The sequence below is a fragment of the Artibeus jamaicensis genome, unplaced genomic scaffold (assembly GCF_021234435.1).
Source record: "Artibeus jamaicensis isolate MK-2021 breed Jamaican fruit bat unplaced genomic scaffold, CSHL_Jam_final scaffold_461, whole genome shotgun sequence".
NCBI lineage: Eukaryota > Metazoa > Chordata > Mammalia > Chiroptera > Phyllostomidae > Artibeus > Artibeus jamaicensis.
The window spans coordinates 14,711,807-14,735,773 of NW_026522045.1; the positions used below are offsets into that span (position 1 = coordinate 14,711,807).

The following is a 23,967-nucleotide window of genomic DNA, read 5'->3' on the forward strand; positions in this document are numbered from 1 at the left end:
CCCCCCGAGATTTAGAGAAATGAAGAGCATTGTCTAAGTTCCTCTACTCAAAGGGAAATATCTGGTCCATATATGTGATTTTTTCTAACAAGATGTAAAACAGATAAACATATGAATAAATACATACATAAACAAAAAATACGTGACAAATAAAGCAAGAACATATAAGGGGTAGAGACATTTATTTCAATAAACAGTATCCGGAAAACTGTACAGATACATGCAAAAAATAAAACTAGACCACTTTCTTTCACATACAAGAATAAACTCAAAATGGATTAAAGACTTAAAAAGTAAGTCTCAAAACCATAAAAATCTCAGGAAAAACATAGGCAGTAAAATCTAGGACCTTTCCTTTGGCAATATTTTTTTCTGATGTATTTCGTTGGTCTAGGGAAACAAAAGAAGAAATGAACAAATGGGACTACATTAAAATAAAAATGTTTTGCATAGCAAAGGAAACCATCAACAAATAAAAAGACAACCTATTGAATGGGAAAACATATCTGACAATGATACATCTGATAAGGGATTAATATCTAGAATTTACAATGAACTCAGACAAGTGTACAGCAAAACAAACAAAGAAACAAACAATCCAATTAAAAAATGGACAGCGATCCTGAAGACACTTCTCCAAAGAGGACATACAGATGCTCAACAGACATATGAGAATATGCTCAACATCACTAATTACCAGAGAAATGCAAATTAAAACTACAATGACATCAACACACACCTGTCAGAATAGCTACCATCAACAAGCAATAAATGTTGGTGAGGATATGGAGAAAAGGGAACCCTGATGTACTTTTGGTGGGAATGCAGTGTATTCAGTATGGAAAACAGTATGGAGATAACCTGAAAAAAAATAAAAATGGAACTGCTTATGACCCCAAGATCCACTTATGGGAACATATCCAAAGAAAACCAGAGCAGGAATTTGAAATGACAGAAGCACCCCTATGTTCAATGGAGCATTTTTTGCAATAGTTAAGATATGGAAACAACCCCAGATGATGGGATTAAGAAAAATTGGTACATATATACTGTGGAATATTACTTGGTCATAAAAAATAACAAAATCATAATACTTGCAACAACATGGATGGACCAGAATATTTATGTTAAGTGAAATATGTCAGTCATACAAAGCCAAATATCACATAATTTCACTTATATCTGGAATCTATACAAAAAGTATAAATGAACAAGCAAAACAGAAACAGACCCATACATACAGAGAATACACTGATGTTTGCCAGAGGACAACCTGGTTGGGGTACTGGGTGGAAACGGTAAAGGTATAGAAAAGTATAGATTGGGAGTTATAAAATAGTCATGAGCATATGAAGTACAGTATAGGAAATAAGTCAGTAATATTGTATTAACTGCGTATGGTGCCAGGTATGTACTGATAATACCGAGGGTGGCAAGAACACTTTGTAAAGTATACAATTGTCTAACCACTATGCTGTACACTTGAAATAAAAAATAATATTTAATATAAAGTGTAATTGAAAAAAGGAGCTTCCTCTGATTTTATTTCATTCACACAATGTCTTCGTCACTGACAAAGACAAGAATTTGGGCACAGCTTAGCTAAAGGGAGAAATGTTAGCTGACCAACAAACAGACCAAAGTGAATCTGTAACCTTCAAATTCTCAAGCTGATTTAATCACCCATTACATAATTCAATTCATTTCTAAAAAGTTTACATATATCCCAAGTAATTAGGAATCTGATAAAAAGCACACTATATACTTATGATGTATTCATAAAATACTTACAACATATCTAATGCTATTCTGAGCTAAAATCAGTATCAACAAATGATCAATTGTTATTTAGCATACAGGAATAAAAAAGAGATACTTAAGCAATAATTAAATATAATGACAATGTGAGTATATTCTCTTAATTGTATATGTAACTTTACATTTTTCCCCTAAGTATTTCCTAATGTCTTTTAGCAATTAGTCCCTTCAAATAAAACTTAAAATAGCCCTATTTTTTTACTGGAAACATCATATACTTTATTGGATAATCTTTAAATAATCAGATTTGGTGAATATTAAATTTGCCTATTTAAATCTCATTACAAAAAAATACCTGTTCTTTTGTTCTTGCTGCAATAACTGAGCGGCTACTTTCTTCAAATCAGTTACTTCCTTCAAATCATCATCCTCTTCCTCAGCAAGTAACTGTTCTTTTCCAAGTCTGAGTGGTGATACAAACATGGTTATTCAAAAAGTAAGGCAGAAGATTTTTTCATTTATTTTATTTTTAGTTGCCATTTATTGAATTTATTGGGGTAACACTGGTTAATAACATTATATAAGTCTCAGGTGTAAAATTCTATTATACACCCTCCGTGTACTGCATTCTGTGTTCATCACCCCAAGTCAAGTCTCTATTTTATGCCACCTTCCAGAATTAGCAGCCATTTTTTGTCTTTACCAAGTGAAAGCTAAAATCTTAATTTCCTTGTATTTAAAACAGTAAAATAAGAAATAAGGAATATTTAAAGAATACAAAAACAGAGTTCGGGCTAAGATGGCCCAGAAACCTATCGGTTCCTTGCACAACTAAAAGGAGGATAACAACCAATCTAAAACCAATAAACGACCAGAAGCACCAGAAAATCAAACTGCATGGAACTCTGACAACCACTAAATTAAAGAAAAAAATCAACCAGAACAACCAGACCGGTAGGGGCTAGCAGACCCAGTGGGGCTGGCGACTCATAAAATAACTGAGAAAAACGTTGACAAGGTGGCTGAGGGGGTGGGCCAACTGCAGCTCAGGCTTGGCGGAGCTGCATGGGACAGACTGACTTAGGGGAAAACTGAGACTCCAGGCTGACTGTGGGCTATGGCTGGGGTTGCCACATTGGGAGATACTTCCAGTCTGACTCAAGAGTCTGTTGGAAAGTGCACTACAGACGAGCAGGTGAGCTGCACTGCTCCCTCTCTGGCCCATCCCCCACAGGCAGTGCAGCAAGGAGTATTGCCCTGCTTGGGTGAATATCTAAGGCCCCACCCCTTACAACTTATCAGGTGTGCCAAGACAAAGAAATATGGCCCAAATGAGAGAACACGGCAAAAACTCAGAACTAAGCGATGAGAACATTGCCAACCTAACTGATGGAGAATTTAAAGCCCTGGTAATCAAAATGCTCACAGAACTGATTAAGCTTGGTTGAAAAATGAAAGAACAAATGAAAGATATCCAAAATGAAGTAAAACAAAATATTCAGGGAACCAACAGTGACAAGAAGGAAAACAAGATTCAAAGCAATGATATGGAACAAAAGGAAGAAATAAATATCCTAATGGATCATAATGAAGAAACAAGAATCCCAAACAAATCAGAGAGGCTGAAGACTTTCTGGGACAACCTAAAATGTTCCAGTATCTGAATTATAGTGGTGCCAGAAGGAGAAGACCAACAGCAAGAAATTGAAAACTTATTTGAACAAATTATGAAGGAAAACTTCCACAATCTGGCAAAGGAAATAGACTTCCAGGAAGTCCAGGAAGCCCTGTGAGTCGCAAAGAAGTTGGACCCAAAGAGGAACACATCAAGGCACACCATCAAGTTACCCAAGATTAAAGACAAAGAGAAAATCCTAAGAGCAGCAAGAGAAAAGGAGACAGTTACCTACAAAAGAGTTCTCATAAGGCTATCAGCTGATTTCTCAAAAGAAACCTTACAGGCAAGAAGGGGCTGGAAAGAAGTATTTGAAGTCATGAAAGGCAAGGACCTACATCCAAGATTACTCTATCCAGCAAAGCTATAATTTCGAATAGAAGGGCAGATAAAGTGCTTCCCAGATAAGGTCCAGTTAAAGGAGTTCATCATCACCAAGCCCTTATTACATGAATTGTTACAGGGACTTATCTAAGAAAAAGAAGATAAAAAATACAAACAGTAAAATGACAGTAAACTCACAACCATCAACAAATGAACCTAAAAAAAATGAAAGAAAGAAAAACAATGAAAACAAAAACTAAGCAATCAACTAGAATAGGAACAGAATCAAAGTGATGGACATCACACAGAGGGAGTTCAATGGGGAAGGACAAGGGAGGAATAGGGGGAAAAGGTACAGGGAAGAAGAAGCATAATTAGTAGGCATAAAACAGACAGGGAAAGATAAAAAATGGTATAGGAAACAGAGGACTCAAAGAACTTATATGTACAACCCGTGGACATGAACTAAGGGGGGTAGGGAATGCTGGAGGGTTGGGCAAACAGGGTGAAGGCGGGGTAAAGGAGGAAAAATAGGGAAAACTGTAATAGCATAATCAATAAAAATACTCACAAAAGTAAGTAAATATTAAGTTGTGAAACTTAAAAAAGAATATAAAAACATATCTATTCCCTCTACTAAACAGAAAATGTGATATAGTTATTATATTAATATAATTAAATGGCTAACAAAGTAAACTGCAGTATTACTTTTCATTTCTGAAATGAGTAATGCCCATAATAATTTAATAGTGTATACTACCCAGCTTTGAGTGTCATAAGAGCTGCAGAAGTCTATATGCCCAGTCTGAAAATTTTATTTTATTAAACCACCTTCTTTATATAAATTTATTTACAGCAACCTTTAAAATCTCTGTGCAAAATGTTTAAGTAGAAGAAATACAAAATAGGTTCAAATAAGATTGGCAAATTTTCCAAAAATACTCATTAAAATACATAATTTTTATCATTCAAAGAGAAATTTTTAAAAATAAATTGCCCTTCAAATTCTAGTAATTTTATTTCAAAGGTATTAATTTTTAAAAAAAGTATGAAATTCTAAGACTTTGTATCTTTACCATAATTCATATGCCACCAGTAACTCTCAAGTTTAGGCAACTGTCCTTGTGAGATAAGGTGAGAAAGTAAAAGAATTAAACAGAGTATAAGACAAAACAATGCACCTCCTTATGATGTCCCAGAAATGATTAATTAATGACTACTTAAAAATATACAAGTGAGGTCATTTAGAGGGAGCACAATGTAGAGAAAAGAGAAAATCGTAGGGATCAGAGGGCTCAGTTTATACCCTAGGTTCTACTGGACACTAGCTAAGTGGTTCTAGGCAAGAAACTTCCATCTCCAAGTTTCATCTTCCTCAGCTGTAAACATGGGAACAATATCTACTCAGCAGAATTTAGTGAAGATTATATAAGAACCATGGGAAAGCAAATGCTCCTCCTTTCATTCCTGCAGCTATGAAGGAACTTAAAGGAGTGACTAAAAAAAATTTAGTAGGTCATATTCCATCATTTCATAAGATAAATGATCCAGAGCACAATTATTTTAATAAAATATCAAATACTCCTAACATTACTATAACCACTCTGATGGAAAGTATATTTTCTAAATAAAAGATTTAGACTAAGAGTCAGAACAACTGAGTTGCAGACATTTCAAATGCTGGGTCTTGGTTTCCTTATTTGTCATATGATGCTAATACCATCTATTTTAAAGTCTTGATAAATAGCTCAGATGAAGCAATGTGTGTGAAAATATAGTTCTCCTCAGTAACAATCACGGGCAACATTATTATTACATTTCTGGGGGAAAACATGTATATACTACACTAAACCTAAATGCTTATGATAATTTTCAGTTTAATTGAGGAACACAAAGTATTTGCAAATTAATTATCTGAATACAATAGGCAAACCAACAAAAGTTATATTCTTTTAAGTAGGAATATCTTTAAAATATATCAAGTATTTATAAGTAGCATTTCAATTTGAGAATTTATGTATGTGCTTACCTTTTTTCATCTCCTAATTCTTCATTTTTCTGAGGTTTTTCAGTGCCTTTTTCTTTTCCCTTATATAAAAGAAAGTTACCATTTAAATTGTATGGTCCATTTTTGTTAGATCAAGGAAAACATGTTCTTAATATTTGTTCAAAGTTTTCTTTACCTTATGGAAAGAAACAAAGGATCCAACATGTGTATCTCCTTGTTCAGAAACTGCTACATCTTCTGTGTTGGGGTCAATAAAGTCATACACCTCCTGGTCTAAGTATAAAATAATATGTATTAAAAAATTTTGTCCTGACCAGTGTGGCTCAGTTGGTTGGGCATCGTTCCACAAAGCAAAAGGCTGTGGGTTCAATTCCCAGTCAGGACACATGCCTGGATTGCGGATTTGGTCCCCAGTTGGGGGCACATTGTAAAGGCAACCGATAGATGTTTTCTCTTTCTCCATCTCTTCCCTTGTCTCTAAAAATAAATAAATAAAATCTTAAAAAATATATGAATAGTGCCCTGCCAGTGTGGCTCGGTTGAGCATCATCTCATAAACCAAAAGGTTGCGGGTTCAATTCTTGGTCAGGGCCCATGCCTGTGCTGTGGGTTCAGTCCAGGTCAGCATGTGTGTGAGACGTAACTGATAGATGTTTCTCTCTAACATCAATGTTTCTCTCCTTCTCCTTCCCTTTCCCTCTGTCTAAAATCACTAATAAAAATTTCAAAAATATATGAATAGTATGCTCTGACACTGCAGTGCTCAAAAGAAAAGTGTATTTTCTCAATGAGTTAGCCAAAGATAGTATTTTTCAAAGCCCACCTTTAATAAAACTTTTACTAAAGGTTATATACATAAAATAAATATAGCAAAAATATATGGATCACCTTTCTGAGAATCAGGTTTGCTTCCAGTTGAGTGACTGTCGTTTCTTGATGTCTGTTCTCTATTTGATTCTGAGACTTGAGAGTGAAGGCTGATTGTGTCATCATCTGATGGCTGAAAGAAATAAGCCCAAGCACCAACAAGGCATTTTAAACATATGATTAAGAATTTAGTTGCTTGTAGTTCATATATAAAGTGTAGAATATTTGATTTACATCTCCAGTTTTCAAACCAAAAAGTAGTATGTTAAGGTTTACTGTTTTGCTTTTATTTTTTAATTATTATTTTAAAAAATCTTTTTAAAAAGATTTTTTTAATTTATCTTTAGAGAGGAAGGGAAGGAGAGAAGGAGAGAAATATCAATGTATGGTTGCCTCTCGTGAGTCCCCTGCTGGGAACTGGCCTGCAACCCAGGCATCTGCCCTGATTGGGAATCAAACCACGATCGTGTGGTTTGCAGGCCCACGCTCAATCCACTGAGCTACACCAGCCAGGGCTTACTGTTTCAATTTTAAAAATGTGCCTGTATGTTTACATTTAAAGTCATAAAATGTAATGATGTGCCTTGGCTGGATAGTTCAGTTGGTTAGAGTGCTGTACCAATATGCCAAGGTTGCAAGTTTGGTCCCCAGTCAGAATACATACAAGAATCAACCCATGAATGTATAAGTGGAAAAATAAACTGTGGTTTCTCTCCCTCCCTCTCTTTTCCTTCTTCCCTCTCTCTCTAAAATCAATAAATAAAAAAGTTTTAATGTAATGATGATTATACTTCTAAACAAAATAAATTAAATATGTGCAAGTATCTATTTTAAAGCTCTAATAAAAGTTTAAAATAAAATAGATTAGCAATAAAAAATACTCACTTCTGTTGCAGATAATCGTTTCTCTCCATTATCACTTCCAATTCCAGAGTCAGGACCAGGATTTTTATTTGGATAAAAATCCTCCATACTATGGAAACAAAAATTCTAAGCACAGTTACAATTTTCTTCTTAAAATAGATAATATACATTTGACCTAAATTTTTGCTATATAATACAGAATATGCACTTTTGATGTCTAAGATCCTTAAGGACAAGAGAGGAAAAATGTTAAATTTTTTTCTACAAAACACTTTATTCATGTCCTTCATGAAATATTTTTCCTCCATGTGCTCTGTTATAAAGTGTCAATTGTTAATAATAGGCTATTATTATTTCTTTTAAGAAATTCAGAAAAGCAGATAGTCTTGCTACAAATAATCTTGATAAAAAAAAACTTTGTTTTTGGTCATTGGTTTGACAAATTCACTATAGAATGATGAAGTTTTTTCAGTTTATTCTTCATTAGCCCTACAAATATGCTATAGCTTTATAAATAATGTCCATTTAGTAATTAAGAAAACAGAAAATGCAAAACAAAGTCTGCAAAGCATTGAATAAATAATTGTTTTGGTGTGAGGTCAGAGCTGTCTTTACAAATTTCTGAATTCCACAGTATGCCAACAAGGTTACAAAGTATTTTTCACTTTACTTTGCAAATTTACCGAACACTCTACACTGACCACTTATCATGTGCCAAAAATTGGACTAAGTGCTTTAAAGATGATACCTTGAATATTCCTTGTGAAAACTCTAGTAGATTGTTGGTGTTTTCTCATTTTACAGATGAGGAAACCGAGGCCAAGAGGGGCTGAACAATTTACCCAATGACAGGCAACTTGCAAATGGCAGTCTAAATTTGATCCCAAGATTATCTAATACTAAACTCCCTAATCTTAATCACTATGCTGTAGTTCCTCCCCAAATAATGATTTTTATACTTTTCTGGAGTATATTAAGAAATGTAGGGAAGCAGTTACCAACTGTTAGGCACTATGTTGAAAGCCTGAGATAAGATGAGATGAATTTAAAAGTGTTTGACCACAAAGGGGTCTCAGACCAGAAGAGAAATAATGTTTATATGTTTTGAAGACTGTGTCAAGGGTAAAGATAAAGTGCTGTAAGTAAAAAGAAATGAACTAATTTTCCTTGCTAAGGTTTAGGAAAGGTCTTACCCAAGAAAATCGCATTTGAGCTTAGTCTTGAAGGATAAAAAGATGCAAAAATTGCTAATATTTGTTAAGTGTTAGGTACTAAGCCAAGTGCACTTCATATTTTACTAATAATCTTTACATTACACAATGTATACATTATCTCTTTTTACAAATGAGGACAATAAAACTTATAAAAGTTAACTGTCCAAGAGAAAAAATTGTAACATTTACCAAATATCATTTACTGAACTAGTTGCCAAGCACACACACATATATATTTTTGTATTACTATTAACATTGTTATTTTTATTATCATTAAATACTTCAGCTTTATGTTGAATTGAGCCCTACATTGTACTTTCGAGTATGGGCTCCAAAACTATTTTTAAAATCTTACTTATTATTTTTATTCTTTTTTTATTTAAATTTTATCTTTCATTTATAGTTTACATTCAATATTATTTTGTATCAGTTTCAGGTATACAACATAGTGGTTATACAATTATATATTTCACCAATTGTTCTCCCATGATATTTCCAGTACCACCCTGGCACCACATAGCTATTACAATATTACTGACTACATTCCCCATGCTGTACTTCACATCCCTGTGACTATTTTGTAACCACCAATTGCCAAGTACACATTTAATTCTCACAACAAGCTTATAAAGTGGGTATTGTTAACATTTTAAATTAAAAAATATCTGAGAGATTACATAACTTAGGCCACAGGGGAATTAAGAGGTTAAACAGTGATTAAGACCTGAAATGCATCCACTCCACTGCAGAAGAATATTATGAACTATAGTAAAATACATTTGTGTGTTTCTAAAAGATGACAATGTTAATAACAAGCTACTTGTTGAGGAATTATTTTGGGTAGGACAATGTGTTAAATATTGCATAGACATTAGTTCATTTAATCCTGACATCATCCATATGATTGTTTACATATAAGAAAACCGAGGAAGAAAAGAAATAAACTGAGGACGAGAGATATTATAACACAAGAACATAGTTTTTAAGACTTGAAGAAGGGCTTTACAGCCACATTATCTCTGAGTCCAAAATCTGGTATACATAACTACTATAATGCTTATTTTTGTAGAATAAAATGTTTACAAGATTGTCAAGGTACTAGAGGGTGTTATAAATAGTAAGAACAATATAGGCAAGGGCATGAGCCTGAAAGTGAAATGAACGTACAAGAATTGTCTAGGTACTTCAATATGGGTTGTGAGCAGGAGATGAGCACTCCCAAGAGTCAACTTGTAAGTAAACTCTATTGACCTGCAGTGTCCAATTCAGCAGCCACTAGGAGTATATATAGCTATTGAGCACTTTTAGTACAGTTAGTCTAAGTTGAGACATGCTGTAAATGTGAATAATATACACACAAGATTTCAAAGAATTAATAGGGAAAAAATAATGTGAATTGACTCACTAATTTTTTATATTTAAATCACATATTAAAATATTTTGGATATACTAAGTTAAATCATGTATATTGGTAAAATTAATTTCAACTGTTGTTTTTTTTTACTTTTTAAAAAATGGGTTACAAAAAATGTAAAATTCCATATGTGGCTCACATTATATTTGAATTGGGTGACACTGCTAGAGACCATCTCCAAAATATATCTCAATTCTGTCCACTTTTTTTCATCCCTACTGCAATCACCCTATTCAAGATTCCTTGATCTCGTGGAAGTACTGCAACAACCTAACAAGTCCCTGTGCTTCTATATTTGTTTACTTCTGATCTATTCTCCCGGTAAGAGTCAAGATCATTTTTTCAACAGAAATTTGATTCATGTTAATTCCCATACTGTCCAGTGAGTTCCCACTGTACTCTAAGTACAATTTAAAGTCCTTATCACAGTCTCCAAAACCCCTGCATGACTTGAGTCCTGACTAACCAAAGTCAACTCGTACACTCTACCCTTTAGCCACTCTGCTCCAACCATGTGCTGGTCTCCATTCAGCCTTTTAACATACCAAGTCTCTTCTTAACTTAAGGCCTTTGCACGTGTCTCTTCCTCTCTCTCTTTACACAGCTACCTTTTCTCCTTTTAGGTGTTACCTTGAAACCTCATCTTACCAAAGATACATTTTTTACCTTTACTCCTGAAACATCTTTCCTTTATAGCAAGGAAATTTAAAATTATTTTTATTGCATTTCCTTGTTTTATTTATTAACTGACTCTTACTGTGGGCTACATGAACGCTGAGACCGATGTGTATGTCATTCAATAAAACATACCCAGAATGCACCAACATGCATGCTACTGTATTTGTAAAATAAATAAAGGACTAATATAAGGAATGCTGTTACTAAAGTAACACCATTTATAAATAAATATAAAGCAGACTAGTAGAGATTATAACAGGAATTAATTCTAATTTTTATAGAATTGTTTGATTTACTATCATTCATAATGTTAAACAAAAGGATCTTTAGGAACTAAATTTAATGTTTGGATATTTAATTCTACTTAAGCAACAGAAAAATTCATTAAAAAGTCCTATTTGGGAATTCCAGAACTTGCACTGGTAACAACAGTACTTACTATACTAACTTTCCAAGTACTCTAAACTTTGTCATAAATACAATGTCAAACCTTTAAACATTTTAGACAGAGTCGTAGGCTACCCTTTTATAGTCTCATCCCATTCCAATTATTTTCCATACTAATGAATGAAATTATATTTTCATAAAACCAGACCAACATACATCTTGAAAAGATGAATTAAAAATGGAATATGAAATCTACCATTTCAAAATCTCATGAGGATAAAAACACCAATATCATACAGAAGAACACCAATGACAAATCATCTTTGATCTAGATATAAAATACATAAAAAATGTGAAGCAATAAAGTACCCCAAAATGTCTTGTTTTTCCACCAAATTCAGATCAAATTCAAATTTTACTTATTATTACAATTGTGCAATAGTGTGACAACAGGAGTGAGTTAATAGGTATCAAGTGGTAAGAAATTAGTATTTCTGCACTATAATATCAAAAGTTTATATTTTACTATTAAAGATTTAATAATAATGAATTTTTAAGAAAATTCCAAATTGATTCTAGTATCTCAGAAGTTCATTCTATGATGGTGATATTTTACTTCAGCCAATTACTGAATTTTATACTGAGCCAATCAGCTTAAACATATTCAGTACACTCAAGATTAATAAATACTTTTTTACATACAGAGAAGATACCAATAATGAAACAAGACTGTAAGAATATTACATTACCTGTCTGTGAGAGGCTGGGAGGGCATTCTTTTACTCAGTGATGGAAGATCCAGAGAATCTGGTTTTTTATCCATTCTGCAACATGCTTGGATATTTAAGTATTTAAATATGTGTACTTTACCCTTTAAACATATCTGTCAATAAATAATAGAGAAAGGTTTAATTATAAAAGTCCAAATATAAATATTATCTGCCAATTTATTTATACTTTTAATCTCAAATTAATCTAAGCCATTATAATCATGATAGATACTTTGCATATTTAATTAACTTGTACTTCTGACATGAAGTGAAAATATCTGACAATACTGACACTAACCAAAATTCTATTTCTCTTTTCTTATTAGAAAAATTAAGCTAATTTTTCTGTATTTCACTAAAGTTTTCTTATTAACAGTACAATGTACAACCACTAAACAATATAAAATTAACAATTCATGAAAGTTGCCTTTATCAGAAAAAAAGCAAAAACAAATATATTTATTGTACTGGTGAAAACAGAAAATTAAATGAACCATGTAATTCCTTAGAGTTATCTCATCAGAACCACTAGGTTGGTTGGTCTAAACACTGGTAGAAAACTAATAAAAAATTTAAATATACAAAAAATTAATTTGTTTTAAGGTGTGATGGTTGACTAATTATAATAAAATAATTTTAAATGGTCAATTCAGCTAAGGTAACACCCTAAAAAGTTATTTTCCTTTTTTAAATTTTAATGGATGTCCAAGAATAGTTTTCTGCCTTTTACCCCCATCCCAGCCCACCCATCCTAACCCTAACCCTAACCCTAACCCTAACCCTAACCCTAACCCTAAAAAGTTATTTTCATTGGTGATACAGAGAATAGGAATAATTAAGGGTAAAATAGTATGTGAAAAAAAGTAGACTGTATAAAAAAAGAGAGATAATGAGTGGTAAGGAAGTGAAAAGTCAGATTTACAAAGGTTAACTGCAATCACCATAAGTTATATTAAACAAGTATCTTGCAAAAATTATAATAAAAATATTGTTTTATGAGCTCATATAACCTACCAACACATGGAAAAATAATCTACAAAGAAAACAGTAAGAAACATACATTCAGAAGTAATTATCATACCAGGTATAAAGCAGAAACATTTCTTAGATAATTCTAACTGATACTAGATCTAACTTGACCACTGAAAAATTTCATTTAAAAAAATTAAAACATTTGAGCTATTAGACTATAAGTACATTATCAATTAAAATGTATCTTATGTCTCAAACTACAAATGTAAATTTCTTTCATCACCAAATTAAATGCTGATGAATTATTTTTGTAAATCAATTTTTAATCATAGTAATTCACATATGTAGTTTTAAAAGTCATAGAGACTTATAAAATTGATAACAAAAATTTAATTTTCCATTCTATCCCTTTCAATGTCCAAGACCCAGTTCCTCATTCGACTCTTCTATTTGGTTTCCTGCTATTTTCCTGCATATTTATAAAGAGCATGGTTTTACTGGGATTTTTTTTTTATTTTTTCAAGTGTAGACCCCTATTTCCTTCCCAAGGAAAAAGAGGATTTAGACTTCTAATATTATCACTACTACAACTTTCACATATCATTAATACAACTACCATCCTCCCATCTCCAACCACCATGAAGTCACGTAAACATACTTCCTCTATCTTTAGAAGCATAGCACAGGTTAGAGCATAAACTATGGATTTAGACAGCCTTGATTTGAATCTGGGTTTCACCACTTGCTAGCCAAGTGAACTTAAACCAGTCATTTAATTTCTTCTTTTTGGTTAGTTTTAATAATTTATTTTAAGTATAATTTATTGACTATGCTATTAGTTTCCCCAATTTTCCACCTTCATTTCCCCTCCACCTTGAACCTCCTTATCCTCCAGCATTCCCCACCCTTAGTTCATGTCCATGGGTTGTACATGTAAGTTCTTTGAATCCTTTGTATCCTATACCATTTTTCTTTCCCTGTCTATTTTATGCCTACCAATTATGCTTTATTGCCTGTACCTTTTCCCCCCATTACTCCCTTCCCCCTCCCCACTGAACTCCCTCTGTGTGATATCCATTTCTCTGATTGTTCCTGTTCTAGTTGTTTGCTTTGTTTCTGTTTCCATTATTTTTCTTTTTCATTTTTTTAGGTTCATTTGTTGACGGTTAGGAATTTACTGTCATTTTACTGTTTCTATTTTTTATCTTCTTTTTCTTAGATAAGTCCCTTTACCATTACATATAATAAAGGCTTGGGGATGATGAACTCCTTTAAATTGACCTTATCTTGGAAGAATTTTATCTGCCCTTTCATTCTTAACGAAAGCTTTGCTGGATAGAGCAATCTTGGTTGTAGGTCTTCGGATTTCACAACTTGGAATACTTCTTTCCAGCCCTTTCTTGCCTGTAAGGTCTCTTGAGAAATCAGCTGACAGTCTTATGGGCACTCCTTTGTAGGTAACTGTCTCCTTTTCCCTTGCTGCTTTTAAGATTGTCTCCTTGGGTAACATAATGATGATGTGCCTTGGTGTGTCGCCCTTTGGGTCCAATTTCTTTGGGGCTCTCTGGATTTCCTCAAAATCTATTTCCTTTGCCAGATTGTGGAAGTTTTCCTCCATTATTTGTTCAAATAAGTTTTCGATTTCTTGCTGTTGTTCTTCTTCTTCTGGCACCCCTATAATTCAGATACTGGGACATTTAAAGTTGTCCCAGAGGTTCCTAAGCCTCTCTTCATGTTTTTGAATTCTTGTTTCTTCTTTCTGTTTCGGTTGGGTGTTTCTTTCTTTCTTTTGTTCTAAATTGTTGATTTGAGTACTGGTTTCCTTCCAGTCACTGTTGGTTCCCTGAATATTTTGCTTTATTTCACGTTGGGTATCTTTCATTTGTTCTTTCATTTTTCAACCAAGCTCAATTAGTTCTATGAGCACTTTGATTAACAGGGCTTTAAATTCTCCATCAGATAGGTCAGTTATCTCCTTATCACTTAGCTCTCTTTCTGAGATTTTGCTCTGTTCTTCCATTTTGGCTCTATTTCTTTGTTTGGGGCCCCTGTTAAGTTGTAATGGTGTGGGGTCTTAGGTATTCACCCAGGCAGGGCAAACCTGCATGCTGTGCTACAATGCTGCCTGTGGGGGATGGGCCAGAGGGGGAACAATGCAGTTCGCCTGCTCATCTCTAGCACTTTTCAACAAACTCCCCTGTGAGACTGGGTGTTTCTCCCACCATGGCAACCTCTATAATTCACAGCCACCTCTGAGTCTGTTTATTTAAGTCAGCCCCTCTGGTGCACCCTGCCTTCTCACCACAGCCAGACTCACCCCCATGGTTCAATGCCTCACCAGGGTTCCTCTCCATGCACTGCCATACAGGACTAATTGTTCTGTTTGACTGTTTCCTTAATTCTGTGGTTGTTGGAGTTCCATGCTGGTTGATTTTCTTCTACTTCTGGTTGTTTGTTCATTTCAGATTAGTTGTTATCCTCCTTTTGGTTGTGCAAGGAAGTGAAGGGTTTCTACCTATGCCTCCATCTTGGGTAGAACTCAGGCCAGTCACTTAACTTCTATGTCCTTGTTTCCTCATATATAAAAATAGGTATAATGACAGTACTTGTTTTATAGAGTTGCCATAGGAAATGAATTAATGCACATAGAGCATTTTCAACAGTGTGTGGACCACAATAAGTGCTATTTAAATTATCTTTACTGTTATTTACTATTACTATTACTATTCACTATTACTTCAGCATAATTTTTCTTTAAATCAAAATCTAATATTTATATTATTAGGGCTAAGAAAATGTCACAGATGGACCTCCTAAGTTACATTTCCTTTTTACTATAAGTATTTCCTTTTTTTAATTCAACATTATATTTATTGTAATTTTTCCTAAATTTACTACACAAACCATGTGATCATTTTTTTGTTTCCTTTTTTGAAAATTCTATTTAATTATTTTTCAAGTACAGTTTTTTTGTCTATTTCTCCCATACCAGCCTCCCCCGCCGCTTGCTCCTCACCACCCTCCATTTTCCGCCCCCATTAGTTCTCGTCCCTGTGTCCTTCCTACCTATTCCTCCAAATCCCTAACCATTTTTCCTCTTAATTTCCCTTCCTTATCCCCTCTGGTCACGGTCCCCTTGTTCTCTATTTCAATGTCCTTTTTTTCTGCTTGATTGTTTGTTTTGTTGTTTAGCTTCCTGTTAAAGGTGAGATCATATGGTATTTGTCTTTCAGCACCTGGCCTATTTCACTCAGCATAATGCTTTCCAGTTCCATCCATGTTGTTGCAAAAGATAGTAGCTCCTTCTTTCTCTCTGCTGCATAGAATTCCATTGTGTATATGTACCACAATTTTTGGATCCATTCATTTACTGATGGGCACCTAGGTTGCTTCCAACTCTTGGCTATTGTAAATTGTGCTGCTATGAACATTGTGGTGCATAGGTTCTTTGATATTGATGTTTTAGGATTTTTAGGATATAATCCCAGCAATGGAATTGCTGGGTCAAAAGGCAGGTCGATTTTTATTTTTCTGAGAAAATTCCATACAGTTTTCCATAATGGTTGTACCAGTCTGAAATGCCACCAACAGTGGACTAAGGACCCTTTTTCCCCACAACCTCTGCAACATTTGTTGTTTGTTGCTTTGTTTATGATAGCCATCCTGACTGGTGTAAAGTGGTATCTCATTGTGGTTTTAATTTGCATCTCTCTGATAGCTAACAATATTGAGCATCTCTTCATGTATCTCTGGATGTTCTATATGTCTACCTTGGAGAAGTGTCTGTTCAAATCCTTTTCCCATTTTATAATTGGGTTGGGTGTCTTCTTAGAGTGGAGTCGTATAAGTTCTGTGTATATTTTGGAGATTAAACCTTTGTCTGAGGTATCATTGGCAAGTATGTTTTCCCATACAGTTGGATGTCTTGCTAATTTAATACTGTTTTCTTTAAACATGAAGAAGCTTTTTATTTTGATGAGATCCCATGTTTTTAAATTTATTTTTATTTTTTAATTAATTTTATTTAGTTATTTTTCAAGTATAGTTTTTTGTCTATTTTCCCATCCCAAATTCCCCCACCCCTTGCTCCCCACCTCCCTCCCATTTCCAACCCCCTTAGTTCTCATCCCTGTGTCCTTCCTATTTGTTCCTCCAAATCCCTCCCCCTTTTTGCCCTTGACTTCCCTTCCTTCTCCGCTCTGGTTATTGTCCCCTTGTTCTCTATTTCAGTGTCTTTTTCTTTTCCTGCTTGCTTGTTTCTTTTGTTGTTTAGCTTTCTGTTAAAGGTGTGATCATATGGTATTTGTCTTTCAGCACCTGGCCTGTTTCACTCAGCATAATGCTTTCCAGTTCCATCCATGTTGTTGCAAAAGGTAGTAGCTCCTTCTTTCTCTCTGTTGCATAGAATTCCCTTGTGTATATGTACCACAATTTTTGGATCCATTCATTTACTGATGGGCACCTAGGTTGCTTCCAACTCTTGGCTACTGTAAATTGTGCTGCTATGAACATTGTGGTGCATAGGTTCTTTGATATTGATGTTTTAGGATTCTTAGGATATAATCCCAGCAGTGGAATTGCTGGGTCAAAAGGCAGGTCGATTTTTATTTTTCTGAGAAAATTCCATACTGTTTTCCATAATGGTTGTACCAGTCTGAAATGCCACCAACAGTGCACTAAGGACCCCTTTTCCCCACAACCTCTGCAACATTTGTTGTTTGTTGCTTTGTTTATGATAGCCATCCTGACTGGTGTAAAGTGGTATCTCATTGTGGTTTTAATTTGCATCTCTCTGATAGCTAATGATATTGAGCATCTCTTCATGTGTCTCTGGATGTTCTGTATGTCCACCTTGGAAAAGTGTCTGTTCAAGTCCTTTTCCCATTTTTTAATTGGGTTCGATGTCTTCCTAGAGTGGAGTCGTGTAAGTTCTTTGTATATTTTGGAGATTAAACCTTTGTCTGAGGTATCATTGGCAAATATGTTTTCCCATACAGTTGGTTGTCTTGCTAATTTAATACTGATTTCTTTAGCCACGCAGAAGCTTTTTATTTTGATGAGATCCCATTTGTTTATTCTTTCTTTTACATTCCTTGCTCTAGGGGACATATCATTAAAAAAGTTGCTGCATGAAATATCGGAGATTTTCTTGCCGATGTTCTCCTCTAGGAAATTAATGGTGTCACGGCTTATATTTGTCTTTTATCCATCTTGAATTTATTTTGGTGTATGGTGTAAGTTGGTGCTCAAGTTTCATTTTTTTGCACGTAGCTTTCCAGTTCTCCCAGCACCATTTGTTGAAGACGCTATCTTTACTCCATTTTATGTTACTGCCCCCTTTGTCAAATATTAATTGACTGTAGAGAGTTGGGTTGATTTCTGGGCTCTCTGTTCTGTTCCACTGGTCTATATGCCTGTTTTTATGCCAGTACCAGGCTGTTTTGATTACAGTGGCCTTATAATACAGTTTGATATCAGGTATTGTGATCCCTCCTACTTTGTTCTTCTTTCTCAAAAGTGCAGCTGCTATTCTGGATCGTTTATGGTTCCATATAAATTTCTGAAGTGTTTGCCCTATCTCTGTGAAATATGCCATTAGTACTTTAATAGGTATTGCATTGAATGTGTAAATCGCTTTGGGTAATATGGACATTTTGATGATGTTAATTCTTCCAATCCATGAACAAGGTACATGTTTCCATTTCTTTGTGTCTTCCTTGATTTCTTTCTTCAGGGCTGTGTAGTTTTCTGCATACAGGTTTTTTACCTCCTTAGTTAGGTTTATTCCCAGATATTTTATTTTTCTTTTTCCTATATCAAATGGGATTTTTTTCCTTGATTTCTGCTTCTGCTGATTCATTGCTGGTATACAAAAATGCCTTGATTTCTGAATATTGACTTTGTAACCGGCTGTTTTGCCAAATTCATTAATTAGTTCGAGCAGTTTTTGGTTAAAGTCTATAGGATTTTCCATGTACACTATTATGTCATCTGCAAACAGTGACAGTTTTGCTTCCTCCTTTCCTATTTGGATGCCTTTTATTTCCTTTTCTTGCCTGATCGCTGTGGCTAAAACTTCCAACACTATATTGAATAGAAGCGGTGAAAGTGGCCATCCTTGTCTTGTTCCTGATCTTAGTGGAAAAGCTTTTAGTTTTTTCCCATTGAGTATGATATTGGCTGTAGGTCTCTCATATGTGGCCTTTACTATATTGAGAAATGCTCCCTGTGTTCGCACTTTGCTGAGTGTTTTTATCATAAATGGGTTTTGTACCTTATCAAAACCTTTTTCCACATCTATTGATATGATCATGTGACTTTTGTCTTTCATTTCGTTTATGTGATGTATTACATTTACTGATTTGCGAATATTGAACCATCCTTGCATATCTGGGATGAATCCCATTTGGTCTTGGTGTATGAACTTTTTGATATATTGTTGGATGCGATTTGCCAATATTTTGTTGAGGATTTTAGCATCTATGTTCATCTGCGATATTGGCCTAAAGTTTTCTTTCTTTGTTGTGTCTCTATCTGGTTTTGGAATTAAGATGATGCTGGCTTCATAAAAAGAATTTGGGAGTTTTCCATCCTTCTGGATTTTTTTGAATAGTCTGTGGAAAATAGGGGTTACCTCTTCCTTAAATGCTTTGTAGAATTCTCCTGTGAAATCATCTGGTCCAGGGCTTTTGTGTGATGGGAGTTTTTTGATTCCTGCTTCAATTTCTTTTGCTGTTATTGGTGTGTTTAGATTTTCTGCTTCTTTTTCATTGAGGTTTGGAAGATTGTATTTTTCTAGAAATGTGTCCATTTCCCCTAGGTTTTCAAATTTCTTGGCATACAGTTCTTCATAGCAATTTCTTACAATCCCTTCTATTTCTGTGATATTAGTTGTAATCTCTCCTCTTTCATTTCTGATTGTGTTTATTTGTGTCCTCTCTCTTTTCTTGATGAGCCTATTTAAAGGCTTGTCTATTTTGTTTATCTTCTCAAAGAACCAACTCCTGGATTCATTGATACTCAAAATTGTGCTTTTAGTTTCTATGTCATTTAATTCTGCTCTAATCTTGGTTATTTCCTTCCTTCTGGTTGCTCTAGGCTGTCTTTGTTGTTGTTCCTCGAGTTCTTGCAGGCGTAGGGTTAGGTTTTTTGTTTGAAACATTTCTATCTTCTTTAGGTAGGCCTGTATTGCTATAAACTTCCCTCTCAGGACTGCCTTTGCTGTGTCCCAGAAGTTTTGGGTTGTTGTGAGAGCATTTTCATTTATTTCCAGAAACGTTTTGATTTTTTCCCTAATTTCATTCTTGACCCATTCATTGTTTAATAGCATACCATTCAGTCTCTATGATTTTGGGTGCTTTGGTTTTTTTCCTTTGGGGTTGGTTTCCAATTTCAGTCCCTTGTGGTCAGAGAAGATGCTTGGTATGATTTCAATATTCTTGAATTTGGTGAGGCTCATTTTGTGCCCTTCATGTGGTCTATCTTTCACAATGTTCCATGTGCATTTGAAAAGAATGTGTATTTAGCTTCTTTGGGATGAAGGGCTCTATATTGTCAGTTAAGTCCATTTCATCTAGGGTGTTGTTTAATGCCCCAATATCTTTGTTGATATTTTGTTTGGAAGATCTGTCCATTGTTGATAGTGGGGTGTTAAAGTCCCCTACTATAATTGTGTTGCCTTCAATATCTTTCTTGAAGTTCTCTTAAGATTTTCTTAATATATTTGGGTGCCCCTATGTTTGGTGCATATATGTTTACAATGTTAATGTCTTCTTGGTGGATTCTTCCCTTGAGTATAATGAAATGACCTTCTGGGTCTCTCTTTGTGGCCCTTTTTTTGAAGTCTATTTTGTCCAATATGATAATTGCTACCCCAGCTTTTTTTCTTGTCCGTTTGCTTGGAAAACTTGTTTCCAGCCTTTCACTTTTAGTCTGTGATGGTCTTTTGTCCTGAGGTGGGTCTCTTGTAGGCAGCATATGTGTGGGTCATGCTTTCTTATCCATTGAGCTATTCTGTGTCTTCTGATTGGAGCATTTAATCTATTTACGTTTAAGGTTATTACTGACAGGCACTTATTCATTGCCATTTGTGTACCTGTGTTCCTCTCTGTCTCCCTCTTATCCTTCCTTCCCTTAAAGCAGTCCTTTTAGTATTTCTTGTACAGCTGGTTTGGTGGAGGAGTATTCTTTTAGGCTTCTTTTGTCTTGGAAGCTCTTTATTTGGCCATCTATCTTGATTGAGAGCCTTGCTGGGTAAAGTAGCCTTGGCTGTAGGCCTCTGGTTCTCATTACTTGAAATATTTCTTGCCATTTTCTTCTTGCTTGGAGTGTTTCCATTTAGAAGCAGTAGCTAACCTTATTGGGGCTCCCTTGTATGTTACTTCTTTTTTCTCCCTTGCTGCCTTTAAGATTCTCTCTTTGTCTTGGAATTTTGTCATTTTGATGATGATGATGTGTCTTGAAGTGGGCCTCCTTAGGTTCCTCTTGATTGGGACTCTCTGTGATTCCTGGATTTGTGTGACTTTTTCTCTCATCAAATTAGGGAAATTTTCTCTCATTACTCGTTCAAATATGTTTTCTATCCCTTGTTCTTCTGGTATTCCTATTATTTGGATATCATTACGTTTCATATTGTCTTGCATTTCTCTTAATCCCTCTTCATTCTTTCTGAGCCTCTTTTCATTTTCTTGCTCTTTCTGTGAGATGCTTTCTACCTTGTCCTCCAACTCACTAATCCTATCCTCTGCTTCATCTATCCTACTTTGCAAACTTTCTACTGTGTTCTTCAATTCGGAAATTGTATTCCTCATTTCCTCTTGTCCCTTGCTCATAATTTCTATTTTCTTTTTCATGTTGATGTAGTTTGCAGAGATCATTGTAGTTCCCCTGTAGTTTCTGAAAGCTCATTGTGAGCTCTTTGAACTTCGTAATAACCGGTGCTTTGAATTCACTATCTGATAGTTAATTAGCCTCTATTTCATCTAACATTCTTTCTGAAGTTTCTGTTTTTTCTTTCATCTGGGCATTGTTTCTTTGTCTTCCCAATGTTTGAGACTTCTTGTTAGTCTCAACTTCTAAAATTGATCTGTTCTGACACCCTAGGTTTATGGTGTGAACTTCTGTGGTATGATACCTGTGAAGTTCAGTGGTGCAGAGTCCTTGAAGTTTCTTGATGTTCTCCGTCTCCACCTACTCTCACGCTGGTCCTCGCGTTGGTCCCCGGGCTCGTGCCTACCACTGCTGAATGTCCCGGCTCTAGTAGTCACCTCCTCAAGCTCCCAGGCCCGTTACTATGGCAGCGGCACAGGGGCCAAGAATGTCCCGGCTCCCGTAGCTAACTCCTCTGGCACCCAGGCCTGTCACAGTGGTTTCAAGTGTCTGGCTCCGGCAGCTCACTCCTTGGCGCCGAGGCCCCTCTCTATGGCACCAGCACAGGGGCCTCTAGTGTCCCAGCTCCCATAGCTGACTCCCCCGCGCCCAGGCCTGTTGCTATGGTGGCAGCACAGGGGCCGTGTGTGTCCTAGCCCAGTAGCTGACTCTGCAGCTTTCTGGTGTTTCAGCGTCGGTCACAATCTCTGGTCTTTTAATTTCATAAATGCTGGGTAACCGATGGTTTATTGTGCTGTTTCTCTATAGATCTGCCAAAATTTTCACCCATGAGTACAGGAGCTAGAATCAGCTCTGTGCTACTCCGTCGCCATCTTCCCAGCTGCCTAAGTTTTTGTTTTTTCTAAAGTGACTAATTACCCCATTTTTTTCCTTGGCATAATTTCCTTGGCATAAGTAGTAGTATGCCTTACTACTTAGTTCCTGACTCTAACAAATATAAAACTCCATACTGACAAACACATCAAGTCACTTATCAATTTATTTATTTATTTATTTTAGAAGACAACCGCCTTTCTTCAAACTGACTGGTTGCTCTCTAGGCCTACTGTATACCAGTCAATCCCCAACATGAAGGATTCCTGTTTCTTTTTTTAAAGATTTTATTTATTTTTAGAGAGAGGGAAAGGAAAGGAGAAAGAGAGAGAGACAAACATCAATGTGTGGTTGCCTGTCATGCACCCTGCAGTGGGGACCCGGCCCACAACACAGGCATGTTCCCTAACTGGGAATTGAACTGGTGACCTTTTGGTTCACAGGCTGGCACTCACTCTACTGAGCCACACCAGCTAGGCCAGGATTCCTCTTTCTTAATTTCCTCCCACATTTTGATATAACACAAACTCTGCTAACTTTCTAATAAGGGGCACTTGGGAATTAAACTTTCTGAGATTTTGCATGTTTGAAACTTTCTTTTTTCTTACCTCACACTTGACTGACAGCTTGAGCACAGAAAGATACAAATTTTCTCTTAGTTGTTTAAGGTGTGTTCTAACAACATCTTCTAGTTTCCTATGCTGCTGCTGAGAAGTCATTCTGACAATCACTTCCATGAATGTAACCCATTTTGTTTCAATAGAAGCCTTTCAATGTTTTTGTCTCTTGTCTTTCATGTTAGAAATTATTACTGCAACTGTCCACTTAATCCATGGCCATTCATTTTCAAGAGTGAAGCAACTACGAAGCCAACTAGAAAATCTATGTATGAAAGGGAAGTTTATCAATGGTAAGTTTCACTGACTAGTGATCAGACAGAGACTGCCCATATCACCAGGAGACACCCCCAAAGATCAGTGTGTATGTGTATGTATATGTATGTATACATATATGTGTATTTTATTTTTTCAAGTATAGACTTTATATATATATTATATTTATATAGAAACTGTATGTATATATAAATACATACATATTTTTCCCCTCCTAGTTGAATCAGTCTTCTAAGGGAGAAACCCACCAATCCTGCCTGAGATAAATAAGACAAGCTAAATGCATCCTGGGAGACTAGTAATAAAAGTCTACTGGAGGGTATCAACACTCACTATGAAAGCATTCGTTCTCAGTATGGAGTCTCACTCCTATCCATACCTGTACTCACAGCCCCTAACTCTGGTTTCTCCCTAGAGTTGTGCTGTCCAATACAGTACCCA

General features: G+C 35.3%; 1 protein-coding gene across 4 annotated transcripts in view; it reads right to left on the reverse strand.

Annotated features, from left to right (window-relative positions):
- LRCH2 (leucine rich repeats and calponin homology domain containing 2) overlaps positions 1 to 23,967 on the reverse strand; it is a 148,517-nt gene that overhangs the window by 64,092 nt on the left and 60,458 nt on the right. For 3 of the 4 annotated variants that reach the window (XM_053657501.1, XM_053657500.1, XM_053657503.1), the window contains exons 6-11: positions 11,939 to 12,072; positions 7,518 to 7,605; positions 6,654 to 6,765; positions 5,941 to 6,038; positions 5,787 to 5,845; positions 2,114 to 2,221 (exon numbers count right to left, since the gene is read on the reverse strand). In XM_053657501.1, the coding sequence (XP_053513476.1) occupies positions 2,114 to 2,221; positions 5,787 to 5,845; positions 5,941 to 6,038; positions 6,654 to 6,765; positions 7,518 to 7,605; positions 11,939 to 12,072 (599 nt within the window). The remainder of the gene's footprint in view (positions 1 to 2,113; positions 2,222 to 5,786; positions 5,846 to 5,940; positions 6,039 to 6,653; positions 6,766 to 7,517; positions 7,606 to 11,938; positions 12,073 to 23,967) is intronic. The other variant, XM_053657502.1, reaches the window with a different exon arrangement.